This window comes from Apodemus sylvaticus, chromosome 8 (assembly GCF_947179515.1).
Source record: "Apodemus sylvaticus chromosome 8, mApoSyl1.1, whole genome shotgun sequence".
NCBI classification, from domain to species: Eukaryota; Metazoa; Chordata; class Mammalia; order Rodentia; family Muridae; genus Apodemus; species Apodemus sylvaticus.
In genome coordinates, this window is record NC_067479.1 from 26,885,107 (window position 1) to 26,900,766 (window position 15,660).

At 40.8% G+C, this 15,660-nt stretch overlaps 1 protein-coding gene across 3 annotated transcripts in view; it reads right to left on the minus strand.

Annotated features, from left to right (window-relative positions):
• The window catches only part of Pibf1 (progesterone immunomodulatory binding factor 1), a 182,155-nt gene extending 166,505 nt beyond the window's left edge, over positions 1-15,650 (minus strand). For 2 of the 3 annotated variants that reach the window (XM_052190804.1, XM_052190801.1), the window contains exons 1-4: positions 15,421-15,650; positions 14,141-14,413; positions 7,811-7,911; positions 6,058-6,256 (exon numbers count right to left, since the gene is read on the minus strand). In XM_052190804.1, the coding sequence (XP_052046764.1) occupies positions 6,058-6,256; positions 7,811-7,911; positions 14,141-14,392 (552 nt within the window). In that variant the 5' untranslated portion in view covers positions 14,393-14,413; positions 15,421-15,650. The remainder of the gene's footprint in view (positions 1-6,057; positions 6,257-7,810; positions 7,912-14,140; positions 14,414-15,420) is intronic. The other variant, XM_052190803.1, reaches the window with a different exon arrangement.
• Between the last annotated feature and the right edge of the window lie 10 nt (positions 15,651-15,660).

Here is a 15,660-nt window from a genome sequence, read left to right on the forward strand (position 1 = left end):
AGACCAAAATTTGGATGCTTCAGTCCTTCTTAGAAGGGGGAAGGTAGAGGGTGGGAGGGACTTGGAAGGAAGAGAGGAGGGGGAGGGGGAAAGGGAGGCAGGATCAGGTATGAGGAGACAGGGATAATATACAGAGGGTCGGGAATTTGAATAGAGGTGTGTAGAAATGGGGATGGGGAACTGGGGGTAGTCACCAGTAAGTCCCAGATGCCAGGAAAGCAAGCAGCTCCCAGGACCCAAGAGGGATGAGATTAGCAGAAATGCTCAACAAAGGGGAGGGAGAACCTGAAGAGACCCCATCCAGGGGTCAGGCAAGGACCCACGTTGGGGGTTGGGGCCACCCACTCATCTCCAAATTCTTAATCCAGAAGGGCTCCTGTCTAAAGGAAATACGGGGACAAAATGTGGAGCATAGACTGAAGGAAATATCATTTAGAAAATGCCTCACCTGGGGATCCATCCCATATATAGTCACCAAACCCAGACACTATTGCTGATGCCAAGAAGTGTTTGCTGACAGCAGCATGACAGCTGTCTCCTGAGAGGCTTTGCTAGAGCCTGACAAATACAGAGGTGGATGCTCACAGCCAACCACTGGACTAAGCATGGGGTCCCCGATGGAGGAATTAGAGAAAGGACTGAATTAGCTGAAGAGGTTTACAACCCTATTTGAAGAACAATATCAACCAACCAGTACTCCCCTGAGCTCCCAGGATCAAAACCGCCAATCAAAGAGTTGACATGGAGGGACCCATGGCTTCAGCCGCATATGTAGCAGAGGATGGTATTGCTGGCAGCAATGAGAGAAGCCGCCCTTGGTTTTGTGAAGGCTCAATGTCCCATTGTCGGGGAATACCAGGGCAGAGTTGGGAGTGGGTAGGTGGGAGAGGGAGCATCCTCAGAGAAGCAGAGGGAGGGGGATGGAAGAGGGATGTTCTGGAAGGGAAACCAGGAAATGGGATGACATTTGAAATCCCCCCTCTAATAAAGAATAACACTAAAAATATTAACTGGAAATTTTGGGATATATTTTTAATAATTAAGGTATACTGCTGTCATTGTTTTTGGTTGCCTTTGTGCAATGTCTTACACAATCGTCACCATAGATATATATACACACTCAGCACAACTTGCTAGCTGACGAGGAATGCATTCCCCACAGAGCTATCAGTAACAAATCTAATGGACTTTAAAAAAAAATGCCCTGCAAACTTAATTGAACTCTCTAATCTTCATCGCCATTTGTTTTCTCCAGAGCACTTGTAATACATTCCACACACTCCATTGTTAAGTTACTGTTTGTTAGCTTTTACACCAAAGTACGTGCTATGAGGGTAGAGATGTTTATCTGGCTTATATACTGCTGTCAACCTACATATCACTTTGATTAAGAGATAAATGTCATTCTTTGCTCTGACCCCAGGCTCTTGTCAACATCCCACCGTGTGGCTGCCCCTACAGTTGTATGATACCCTGGTGCTAGGAGAACTGTTTCCACTCAAGCCAGACCTCTCTTCTCACTCTTCGTTTTCCTGTTAAAACAGTATCCCTCCCTTCAAGATTCTCAGAACCAAGAAGCCATCATTACGGCGAGAGCGAACAATTCCGGATTACTTATAACTCAAACATCCTTAATATGTGACTGTATTGCAGAAATACCCTGTCTTGTAAGAGGCAAACATTAAAGTTGGCCTTTAAGGCAGTGAAATATATATCACTATTATATTATAGAATAATATTTCATGGAAAAGTGTAAAAGAATGCTAACAAACCAGAAAGCAAAAATGTATATACTTTATATCTACTATGAATGAAGTTTCAGTGACAGTACTTACAGGATCTCTTTTAGACAGTATATGTTGGACAGAAAAACTGTAACTGATCCATTTAAATCAAAAGTTGGACAAAAAGCTATAAGATGATTTTCTTCCAAGTCAGTGATCCAGAAACCTTGATTCACTGAGAACCAAGAACTCCCACCATTCCAGCAAGACAGTAGGTGGTATTCCACACTTACAATTCCACACTTACAAACACTCAGTGAGATAGTAGGGGTATTCCACACTTACAAACACTCAGTGAGCAGTGTGCTAGGCATTTAACATATGTATTACATACTCAGTTAATCTTTACAACAGAGAGATATATTATTAGCTTTTACTTTAGTTATTTTATTTATTTACATTTCAAATGTTATCTCCCTTCCCAGTTTCCTCTCCTCCCTATCTATCCCCTCCCCATCTCCCAGTCTCTATGAGGGTATTATTAGCTTTTATAAATAAGGGGAAAAAAGGAAAGCTCTCAGGGTAAAATCATGTCTAACATAAAAAAGTAACAGTTGTCAGTGTCGTCAGTGTATTTCTGGCCCTTGCCCCGTTCACTGTTCTCAATTCTTTTAGGGAATTCACAAAATATAAAGTATTTTCATAGTAATATTAAGTATTACCTTGTCCAATTTAATTTTCAGTCTCTCATTCTCTATATGATATATGACGATGACACTGGGACTTTTAAAGCAAATAGATATTGTATCTAATTTTGTATTTTTATTAATTTGTTTTTAGAGATGGTCTTGCTTCATTGCTGAAGCTGGCCACCTTGAACCCTTAGGTTCAAGAGATCCTCCTGCCTCAGCCTTTTCAGCAGCTGGGACAAGCACTGTAAGGGAACCATCACACCCATCCCTTCTTGTGCTTAATCTGTTTCCTTAAGGTTTAATTTTAAATATTGCAAATAATGGACAAGCCCACACAAACAAAAGTTCTTTAGACTGGAAGGGGTTAGGGCTGATACCAAACTGACTTGAGACTCATACCCAAGATTAAGCCTAAGTACTAGTTTGTGTAAGAAAACTAGATTCTGTGCCAAGACTCTGCCCCATTGTTACCCCTTAACAATCATAAACACTCCACTCTCACCCACCAGCCCTAATTAATTTCAGACAATTCTAATTTGGCTCATCCTCAGAGTTTCCCTTTAGAGACTGTTATAAACCACTATAAAATAACTCATTTTGTAAAGTATGAAGTCACTGAAATTTTGGACTTTAAATATACTCTCCATTTTTATGAGGGTCAAAAAAATATCAATTGGGTTTTTCAAAAGCAGTTAAGGCAGGTATCAACTTGTCCCTGGATGACCAGGAGAAGAAGACTCAGAGTAAGAGAAACAAGACCACCCCAAAGAGAGAAAGGTTTGGAAATCCACAAAGGAAATAAAAGAATACTTGAAAGGTGTTGAGAAAAAGAGCACGGACTACTAAGAAGTGAGCTGGGAGGCTGGGGAGATCGCAGTTGGTCACATGTCCGCCAGAAGCAGGACAACTTGAGTTCAATCCCCAAGCCAGGCATGGTGGCACATGGTTATTATCCTGAGGCAGGCAATTCCCTGGGCTTCACTATTCTAATTAATTGGAAAGCTCCAGGTCACTGAGACTCTGTCTCAAAAATGAATGAATGAATGAATGAATGAATGAATGAATAACAAGGTAATGCCTGAGTAACACTGAAGGCTGTCCTGTGGCTTCTACTGCATGCACACCCATGTGCACATACACCCACACACATATATAACACACATAAGCTAAATATAGCTTTCCCCTAATGGCTCTCTAGTAGACTACCGGTGGGTGACCAAAAGGTACACCAATAAATGTCAGCAGTCCCACCCTCAGGATAAGCCCAAAGCCCTCAAGAAGCGCAAATCAAATTAAGGGTTTTAAGCCGGGTGTGGTGGCACACGCCTATAATCCCAGCACTTGGGAGGCAGAGGCAGGTGGATTTCTGAGTTCGAGGCCAGCCTGGTCTACAGAGTGAGTTCCAGGACAGCCAGGACTACACAGTGAAACCCTGTCTTGAAAAACAAAACAAACAAACAAACAAATTAAGGGTTTTAGTGGGACATGAATTCCTACAGCAGTGGTTCAGCAGCGGAAGGAAATCTCAATGTTGTCTTTTTATATGACTTAGTGGGTGGCAAGTAACAGTCATCTTGAGACAGGACCCACTGTAAACTGAACTACCCTGGGGGCCTAAGACCTTCAAAATCCCACTGGCCAGGGAGGCTCAGTTTAGTCTACCACAAGACCAGGATGAGGAAAAGCCCAAGAGGGCGGGCAGTAGTGACAGCAAAGTGAGTGGAAACCGATGAGCAGAACGTACAGGCAGCCGGAGGCTCGGCTCAGGCAGGTAAGTGTACAGAGAATACAATCTTGCCCTCAGCGGCCCAGGGCCCACCTCAACTGGGAAGAGTCCTAGAGTTCAGAGCTGGGCCTCATGTCAGTGGATACGTCACTTAGCCACCGAAGCCACTGATGTCCCATTCACCATTACAGAGCCCAGGACCTCTGAAGGTTCAGTAGTGACACTGATACTTACAACTGGATCCCTCCAGCAGGATCAAACTCTGCAGCTCTGGCAAGTACAAAGGCAGGTTCTCTACCTGCACAGATCTGCAGAGGCCACACTAACACCCTGGGAGACATCTCAACTAGAACGTGAGCCACACCAGAGGGGAGGATCGGCTGTGTCTAGGGAGACTGAGTGAAACTGCCTCCCCAAAAGTTCAAGTACAGCCAGGAGAGGCCTACCGAAAACAAAGAAAATCCACCATTTAAAGGAAGGAGACCCTGGTGTGTGTCCAATAGAGTCCTGCTCAGCAGAGCCACAGGAAAGAAAGCCCAGAGTTCACATGACAAGTACTGTGTGTCCACAGATGGAACCGGCCCTCTCCAACTTCTGAGGGCCCAGCTGCTCCAACACTTGATCCTTTTGGTTTGTTTGTTTTTGATTTTTTGAAAAAGGGTTTCTCTGTATAGCCCTGGCTGTCTTAGAACTAACTCTGTAGACCAGGCTGGCCTTGAACTCAGAAATCCGCTTGCCTCTGCCTCCCAAGTGCTGGGATTAAAGGCATGTGCCACCACTGCCTGGCACCCTTTTTGTTTAATCTTTTGTACTATTATGATTCCCCCTCCCCTTTTGGTACACCTTTTAGGTTTTTTGTTTGTTTTACAACATTAAAAATTATTTTTGAATTCTACAAATTGTATATCTACCTTTTTTTTTTTTTTTACATATTTTTCATTAGGGGACACACACACACACACACACACACACACACACACACACACTTCCCCCTAAGGTTTTGCCCATATCTCCTTTGGATTTGGTTTTTTCGAGACAGGGCTTCTCTGTATAGCCCTGGCTGTCCTGGAACTCACTCTGTAGACCAGGCTGTCCTCGAACTCAGAAATCCGCCTGCCTCTGCCTCCCAAAGTGCTGGAATTACCCATATCTCCTTTTATTTCATGCTCCACTGACTACACATGCTTAAAATATCTGTATCTTCCTATTTCTAGCCCCTTATGCTTCTCTAATTTTTTTAACTTCTTCACAGTCGAGAAATCAATTTTCTGTCCTCACCTCTTCCTTGTATTGCCCCACAAGAGTCCTCCAGTTTCCTTTCTTTTATTTAAGTGTGCATATCCTACATTCCCTTCCTCCTTCCTTTATCCAGCCAGACTCAGAGAGACAAATAAGTTTTCTTTCCTATATGGAACCTAATTTACAATTAAATGTGTGTAACTCCAAACCTAGGAAGGGGGTCGGGAGGGGGAAGAGTTCCTCGGTGGAGTGAGGACTAGAGAGGGTAACTGCTTATGGAAGCAGAAGAGGGACTACTTATGAGGGACCACTTATGGGAGGGAGGAAGCAGCTTGCAGGAGGTCAGGAGGCAGGGCGGCCTCACTGAGGAGGATGAGTAACAGCGACACACTTGTCACAGATGCACCAAGGTACTGTTACTTCAGATGCTAACTTAAAGCACAGACACAACAACAAATGTATAAGGAGTGCCTCTGTAAAGATGCCAAGCCAATTTCGGTCTGAGATTAAATGGAGCTGTGTTTTGGTTTCTTTGTTTACTGTTGCTGTTTTTCTGAGACAGGGATGGCTTCTACCTCTCTCTGTAGATCCTATCTCCACACCCTGACTACAGAGATTACAGTATGTTACTACGCTGAGCTTTTAGGGTTTTGTCCGGACGATGCATGACACTTACGGATACATATTCAGGGATAGAAAGCTGATCCTCAGGAAAGGCTTTTAGCTTGACATACTGCTCTTCTGTCAGCTCAAAGTCTCGCAGGTTCCGGCGAACATCTCCAGCCTTTTCTCTTAGCTGATGATTTGTCTCTTCCAGTTGTTTTTGTCTCAATAAAATGGTTTCCATTTCTTGTTTCATTAGTTCTTGATATTTTCTACATTAAGAAAATTTATGGCAAGCTTTAAAATCACTGAGACTTTTTTCAGAGTTCCATACAGTATTCTTGGCTACCATCAGTGCTGATTTATGTATCTAGTTAAATATGAAGTAGCAAATCCTTACAGATTAGTAAAGATATAATCCCAAATTATGAGAGAGTCAACATTCTTAAGTAATAACTTAAAAAATTCAAATCACAAAATTACACATTTAATCTGCAAAAGTAGTAGTTCTCAGATGTGAATCATGACTCCACTGATTTTTTGTTTTAATTTTTCTGTGCATTGGTGCTTTGCCTGCATATATGTCTATGTGAGGTTATCAGACCCCCAGAGGTGAGTTACAGACAGATGTGAGCTGCCATGTGGTTGCTGGGAATTGAACCCAGGACCTCTAGAAGAGCAGCTAGTGCTCTTAAGCTCTGAGCCATCTCTCCAGTTCCCTGTACTGATTTTTTATTGACTTATTTATTTATTTATTGACCTATCTATCTATCTATCCATCCATCCATCCATCCATCCATCCATCCATCCATCCATCGCTCTATCTATCTGATTTCCCAAGAGTCTTGCTCTGCAGCTGAGGACGGCTGGAACTCGCTCTATGGACCAGACTGGGCTCACAGAGCTCTGTGTGCCTCTGCATCCCAAGTGCTGGTAGCAGGAACTACCAGACCTTTAAGGTTTTTTTTTTTATTTTTTTGGACATTCACTTTTATTGAGTGTTTCCCATGAATTTATTCTAGAAACAATGCATATTTTTCCACTAAAATTTCGCTAAGTCACTTTAAGTGATGTGAGCATGCTGGGTAGTGGTGTGCATGCCTTTAATTCCAGCACTTGGGAGGCAGAGCCAGGCCTATCTCTGTAAGTTCCAGGCCAGCTGGTCTATAGAGCTAGTTCCCGAATAGTCAGGGCTACACAAAGAAACCCTTTCTCAGAAAAACAAACAAATCCCATAAGTGTAATTGGCATAGGTACAGTTGAGAGTAAACAATGATATTTTATTTTGTTTCTTGCCTGTGTTTGAGTTAAGGCCTTACCTAGCCAGAGCTAGCCTCCAACTCATCATGTAGCCAAGGATGACCTTGAACTCTTGATCATTCTACCTAGTGCTGGGGTTACGTATGTGTTACACTAGGCTTAATTCCCACTTGATAAATATATACTTACTTGATATAGGCATACTAATTATATATATATGTGTGTGTGTGTGTGTATACACATTCATATACATGTATATATCAGTGAAATTCAATAGCTAGGATAATCTAGAATGTTTTCTAGAGTGTATGAAGAAAAAGTTTAGCTACATACCAAGTTGTGGTCAATTGAGAAACTCCTTTTGTAGTTTATAGGTTACTTATACAGGCCAGTATTTGTTGAATGAATGTTGAATTTTAACTGTGCATTTTGTACACTGTTATAAAGCAACTTGCCCTTTGGTGGCAAGTTTCTCTGTTATAGCCTTTAGCAAAATGCATAAACAAGAATAAAATTACTTTTACTTGATAAATAGATGTTAGGTTTTTGTGAAAAACATGTCTTACTTGGCATCTTTCTGTTGAATAGTCAACTGATTGTCTAATCGCAAGGTTAGCAGTTGCTTCTGGTGAAGGGCGTCATTTAGTTTTTCCTCCAGCTCTTCAATCTGAACAGAGAGAATCTAGTAAGTTCTAAATTCAGCTTTCAGTTACAACAACAACAACAATAACAACAAAACAAACCACTCAAAAGAAGCAGAATAGGAGAGCCTTCTGTGCATAGCCCACCAGGAGAGTGTGATCTCCCACCAGTGCTTTCACTTCTGAGTGCAGAGGTGAGATCTCCACCTTCTCTCTGGAGGGGACCTGCTAGGAGCACACAGGGCCTAAGATCAGTGGAGCAGCTGGGACAGGAGTCTTCCTGTCACTATTTGCACCAGGGAGCCAGGAGACTCCAGAGCCTTCTGTGCATAGCCTGCCAGGAGAGAGTGATCTCCTAGCAGTGCTTTCACTTCTGAGCTCAGAGGAGTAAGGACACAGGCTTACAGGCCCACAGGAGGAATAAACTCCAGCCAGAGAACAATACCAACTAGCACAGAGATAACCAGATGGCAAAAGGCAAGCACGAGAACCCTACCAACAGAAACCAAGGCCACATGGCAACATCAGAACCCAGTTCTCCCACCACAGCAAGTCCCAGATACCCCAACACACCAGAAAGCAAGAGTCAGATTTAAAATCGTATCTCATGATGCTGATAGAGGGCTACAAAAAGGACTTAAATAACTCCCTTAAAGAAATACAGGAGAACATTGGTCAACAGGTAAAAACCCTTAAAGAGGAAACACAAAAATCCCTTGAAGAAATACAGGAACTCATAGGTCAACAAGCAGAAGCCCTTAAAGAAGAAATGCAAAAAACCCTTAAAGAATTACAGGAAAACACAAACAATCAAGTGAAGGAACTGAACAAAACCATCCAGGATCTAAAAGTGGAAGTAGAAACAATAAAGAAATCACAAAGTGAGACATCTCTAGAGACAGAAAACCTTGGAAGGAATTCAGGAGTCACAGATGCAAGCATCAACAACAGAATACAAGAGATAGAAGAAAGAACCTCAGATGCTGAAGATGCCATAGAAAACATTGACTCAACAGTCAAAGAAAATACAAAATGCATAAAGCTGGTAAGCCAAAACATCCAGAAAGTCCAGGACACAGTGAGAAGACCAAACCTAAGGCTTATAGGTATAGACGAGAGCGAAGATTTCCAACTTAAAGGGCCAGTAAAAATCTTTAACAAAATTATAGAAGAAAACTTCCCTAACCTAGAGAAAGAGATGCCCATGAACATACAAGAAACCTTCAGAACTCCAAACAGACTGGGCCAGAACAGAAAGTTCTCCCGGGACATAATAATCAAAACACCAAAAGCACTAAACAAAGAAAGAATATTAAAAGCAGTAAGGGAAAAAGGGCAAGTAACTTATAAAGGCAGACCTATCAGAATTACACCAGACTTCTCATCAGAGACGGTGAAAGCTAGAAGATCCTGGGCGGACCTCATACAGACCCTAAGAGAACACAAATGCCAGCCCACGCTACTATACCCAGCAAAACTCTCAATCATCATAGACGGAGAAACCAAGATGTTCCATGATAAAACCAAATTTGTACAATATCTTTCCACAGCCCTACAAAGGATAATTAATAGATGGAAAATGCCAACACAAGGAGGGAAACTACACCCTAGAAAAAGCAAGAAAGTATTATTCTTCCAACAAACCCAAAAGAAAATACACACACAAACATAAAAATAACATCTAAAGTAACAGGAAGCAACAATCACTATTCCTTAATATCTCTTAACAACAATGGACTCAACTCCCCAATAAAAAGGCATAGACTAACAAATATTTCTCATATAACTCTTCAATTTATCAGAAAATGTTTGTAATTCCCCATTTAATTTAGTAATGTTTATGTCTACCATTTTATCTGCATTATTTTTCATGATTATCTTCAATTTTAATGTCTTTCTATATACTTCCTCTATCTTATCAGAAATGTTTTCAATGTAAATCTTTGCTTTTATCACAAATGTTTCTAATTCCACCTTCAATTAATTTAGAAAGAGTTTTTATATCTATCATTTTATATGTAAAATTTTCCATGAAATAGTCAATTTTAACGTGTTTGTCTATATATTTCTTGAATTTTACCAGAAATATTTTCCATGTAAATCTTCAAGTTTATATGAAAATGTTTATAATTCCACCTTCAATCAACTTACAATTATCTTTATGCCTATCAATTTATCTGTATAATTTCCATGATAATCTTTAATTTTCATATGTTTTTCTATATATTTCTTCAATTTTATCAGAAATACTTCCATGTAAATCTTAACATTTATCAGAAAATGTTTATAATTCCACTTTCAATCAACTTAGGAAGATCTTTATGCCTACCATTATTATATCTATATAAAATTTTCCATGATAATCTTCAATTCTAACATGTTTAAAATTTTTAACATCTAAAATTTTTCTATAATTTTAGCAGAAATATTTTCCATGTAAATTTTCAATTCTATCATAAAATGTTTCTATTTCATATTTCAATTAATTTAGCAATGCTTTACATGTACAACACTTTACTCTTTAATTTTCCATGAAAATTGTCAATTTTAATGTGTTTTTCTATGTATCTCTTCTATTTTATCTGAAATATTTTCCATGTAAATCTTTAATTTTATCTTAAAGTGTTTTTACTTCCCTTTTCAATAAAAAATAAAAAATAAAGAAATAAAGAAACAGAATAGGAGTCTACAAAGCTTCTGGGTTAAAGCTACTGTCCAGCTATGATTAGGTGATTCTCCCCCTAACTTACACACAAAGCTCACTCAGACAGGAACTTGATGGAAGCACTCTGCTCACACTGACTGGTAAGTCACAGGTTAACCTGAGCACTGCACATTGTCTAGTGACTGCCACAGAAGTGAAAACAGAAACATCCAGAACAAAACAAGTAACTACTCAATTTACTAATCTCATAGTTTCTGAATTAAAAAAATTAAAGTTTCTGAATTAAAAAATTAGTTTCTGAATTAAAAAGGAGATCTTTGATATACCTGTCTGGACTATTATATGTTTCCTCACCAATTTCTTTTCCTGATACAAACTTCCACACCTTCCTTTATCTGACCTTTAAAATGCTTAACAAAAGTATACTACTTTTAAGTCACTTTCTTTGTAAAAAACTCTAACTGTAGCAGAGTCCACTCGCAGAGATCTCTGCCAACAAGCTCCTCTGTGACAAACTGAAAACAGCACATGGCTCAGCCACAGAAACCTGACAGCTGCCGAATCCCTAGGCCTTCCGCTAAGCCCTGTGCACTTGCTCCTGTGCTTGCATACTCACCCCTGTTCCCTTCCTTTCAATGCAAACACTTCTTGTTTCTCCATTAACAAGGAGATGAATGTAACAGCACCCCTCCCGCATGCTGCTGCCTCTCTCCTGGACCATCCCGACCGCTCAGCAAATACATCCAGCCTCTGACTCACAAAACAGCGAACAACCCTGCCCTGATCACGTTACTCCTAGGCTTTCCTTCTCCACAGTTCCTTGCTATCTTTCAGAGTAAAGCTTCACTATACATTTGTCCCGGACTATGCCAGTGGAGCTATTCTGCAATGCTCAATCCAGAGGTTTCACCTAAGTGGACAAAATGAGGTTAAACAGTTAACACTGTATGTGAGACACTATTCAAAGTACTAGAATCCAGCAGTAACACAGCACAAGTATGTTCTTGCACTCAGGGCCCTATAGTCTATTAAAAGACAGTAACAAATGTGGGCTGGCGAGATGGCTCGTTAGGAGATGGCTCGTTAGGTAACTGCTTCCTGCCAATCTTGATGACCTGAGTTAGATCCCTGAAACCCACACTGTGGAAGGGAAGAACCAACAGCTATGCTGTTAAAATGTTTACACTCTCCTTTTCCAAGATGATCCCTGAGCCTTCGGTACACAGGGGTTGCATCATAGATGTATCAGTTGGGCTGGACTCCCCACGGTCAGTTGTTTTCTGCATTTTGACTAATTGTGGTCTGCTGCAAAACAGCCTGTTTGATAAGGGATTAAAGCTACATTTATTTACCTATGGATACATGGATAAGTTGTAATGCAGCTAGAAATTATAGTGGTTTAGGCATATGGTTGTAATAGGTTCTCCACTAGGTCCACAGTCTCACCAGGGTTAGGAGGCAATGCTTATAGTACCAAACGTGAAAGTTCTTCTACTGAGTGAGCTGTAATCCGGTTAGATGGTTGGTCATCTCCTGGTTAAGTATTACTATTACACATTTCAGAATATCTTGCCAAGTAAGAAGCCTTGAATTTGGGTGGTAGAGGTAGTGGGGAGGGAATACATCGGAAGAGCTGGAGAGAGGACAGAGGAGGGAGAATGATGCACATATAGGAGTCCTGGAACTTCATCTGTGCTCTAAAGTATGTGTGCTCTCAGAACACAAAATAAATGTAAGAGCGAGAAAGATAAACAAAACCGGTAGGTCTGGATGTGTTTGTGGGCGTGTATACATGTATAATTTGGTACACAAAGGGATGAAAATGACATTACTATTTCAGCTGAGAACCATTAATGTGTACTACGTGCTTACTAAGTGTCTGTATTCTGTCATCTTTACTTCCCTATATGGTAACCTAGGAGGCCGTCTGGGGAATGCTTAGGTTACACAGACAATGTGCCCAGGACAGGAGTGATTGCCCTACTGAAAAAGACTGATGGAGAAAACTAGCTACCCTTCCACCAGGTGAGGACCCAGCCAGAGGTAGAAGACCCAGAGTGGACCAAGAACTCACACCCAGCACCCGCTCCTAGACATCACACCCTGCACACCGGGAAAGCAAATTCCTCTTCCGAAAAGTTTTTGTTTCAGCAGCTCAAATAGAGCAGGGCAAGAAGTGGCAGCGACTAGCCCAATGTGCTCCGCTGGCTCAGTCAGTAATGTGAAGGGCTGTTTCTTTACTTCATTAAAACCTTGAGGTTTTGGAGGGGCCCCACTAAGAAATCGTCCTTTCTCCCTCACGTCTTTTCCTTATGGGCAGAGCACGTGTCTAGCAGGCTGAGAGCCCAAGTGTCTCACAAATAAGTAAGTAATAGAATTCTAAACCTGAAACTGCGGGTTTTGACATAGCTCTCTCTCTAGCCCTCTCTTTCTTACTATTAAGTTGTATGAGTGTGTGTTTGTGCAAGTGTGTGCATGCCATGGCAAGTTCACGAGTTTGTTCTCTTTCCACGATACGTCCCAGAGAGGGAACTCAGGTTCCCAGGCTTGTACGGTTACCACCCAACTATCTCATTGGCCCCAAGTAACTGTATTATCTCCTAGTAGACAAATGCTGACCCATCTTAAAATGCATAGCATATTAAGTAGCATAGAGCTAAAATAGAATGCCAAGTTAACAAGAGAAGTATAATGGAAACAAAACCAAACTGCTGGACAGAGGGGCTTCTGCAGGAAGAGTGGAGATGGGGGACAAAGCTGGGAAGTTTACTGTCAGAAGCGAGTAACTGTCTCAGGATCAGAGATCCTGCGGAATCCAGCCTGCATGTCAGTCACTATTTCTTAGGCCTAGTTTAATCCCTACCAGGTATTCCATGAACTACCCTGGGACTAAATAACCATACAAGGTGAAAATACAAGAACTAGTTCACCTCTGCTAAAGAATAACACATTTGCTAAAGACAATGGTCACATAAGTCTGACTTCTATGACACTAACTCTCAGATACACAGTAACTTTGTAGTAAGCTAACAAGGAAATCAGACTTCTAAAGAAAGGGCAATTCAGATTCAACAATACAATTATCAAACCAGTCAGTCACAGAAAACTTGGCTACAAATTACTCTTAAGAAAATACATATTCCACTAATGCCACACTTTAAAAATTGAGCCTTCAAAGGTAACTCATTCATACATTTAAAACACCCGATTTTAACATGCAAAGTGTAAAAAGGCAGTATTGGAAAAGGTATATGAAGTGTACCATTTATGTTCCAATGCTGACATAACTTAAAATGCATAGCATATTAAGTATCATAGAGCTAAAACAGAAGGCCAAGTTAACAAGAGGAAGTATAATGGAAATTTATTTTACATTTTTATTTTTTGAGACAGAAAAGTCACACAGACCTGGCTGTCCTAGACTTCACCATGTAAATTAGGATGGCCTAGAATTCATAGAGATTCACAGGCCTCTGTTTCCAAGTGCTGGCATGTGCAATCACACCAAGCCTATAACAACTTATTTTTTCTTTTCAGTTTAAAGATAATAGTATGGTACATTAAATATCAGAATTTGCATCCGACCTTACCTTTGTAAGATAATCCATTTTCAAGTTGTCGATCATCATATTTTTTTGGGATAGCTCGATTTTCAGTAACTGAATGTTATGAAGTATTTCTTTTCTTTCAATTAACTGCCTGGTGATTTTGACTTTACCCTCTCGCTCTTCTGATGAGGAAACATCATCTGTATGAATGGTGGTTTCTAAACTAATATCTTCAGATTCCAGAGAACTAGAGATATTTACTTTTTTTGATTCCTTGGCAATTTTTCGAGACATTTTATTACTTGAATCACTCTTCTGTAGAATAAAAAGAAATAAAGTTAAAAATACAAAAAACCCACTAAGAGCATATAGCACATCGAGACACCAAAGACTGCCTATATTGTTTAGGTCCCAAATCTAAGCCAGATTAGTACTATGAAATTACTGCTCAAATCAAACAGATTCACTAAATCCTATCATGAACTCACCCATTTGGCCTGTGTGTGTGTGTGTGTGTGTGTGTGTGTGTGAGAGAGAGAGAGAGAGAGAGAGAGAGAGAGAGAGAGATTGAACTTGAAGGTAACAGAGATAGATAAATGGAGTTGTGTAAAATAGAAAGGATAAAGCCCTACAATACCAAGTATCCAAACTCAAGGAGAGATTGATTTTTGTCAGTGTAAATTTTCATAGAAGTAGTATTTAAATCTGGAAGGATCTGGACACCCACAGGAAAAGGTTTGTATGTCGTCGGTGGAGGATTTATAAAACAAGAGCAGAGGAGACATCAAGATTTACAGGCCAGGTTTATTTTTACAGGTGGGGCATCACTGAAAAATTTGAAAACTAGCTCACAGTAAGACAAAAGCAATTTTAAACAACTTGCAAAACTAAAGAGGCTAGAAGCGCAAAACCTCGAATATTCTAGATAGCACATTTTAGCCTTCAAAAGGATTTTAGTAACTCCCTTGACTAAATACTACACGATTTAGTAAAACAGTTACCGAATTAGTTATTTCCGTTTTCCTAAAGGGACCGCTGAAGAAGGAGGTGTGTGTGGTGGTGGGGAACAGGAGGAGCTACAAAACAATCCACCTTTTTCCTTTTTAAAGGGAAGGGGTGAGGGAAAAAGGTGAAATTAAAACAACAACAACAACAACAAAAAACCAAACCAAACCAAACCAACAAATCCTCGTGTGAGTTACAAAGGACCAGGGACCGGCTTCTCCCTCTTTGGCTAAGAAATCTATAAATTCTAAACTTGATACATTTTAGCATCTTTGCACCCTGAGTGAAAGAAAGGGAAAGAGATTCCGGGAAGCTACCTCTCAAGCGTCCGTAACTCCGCCTATAAGGCTAAACCAGCGTCACCTCGGACACTTGGAAGAAGCAAGGGCGTCTTCAGTCAGCCGCTCAGGTTGCGCCCCCTCAACTAGTATCTTGGGGCTACCGGACCGTTAGGAGCGGTCACCAAGACAACCAGCCGCCCGGCCCTAGAAGAAGTCGGAAGAAACTGGGGCGCGCAGGTACCCAAGCTCACGCCTTTCCCGGAAGCCAGTCGGAAG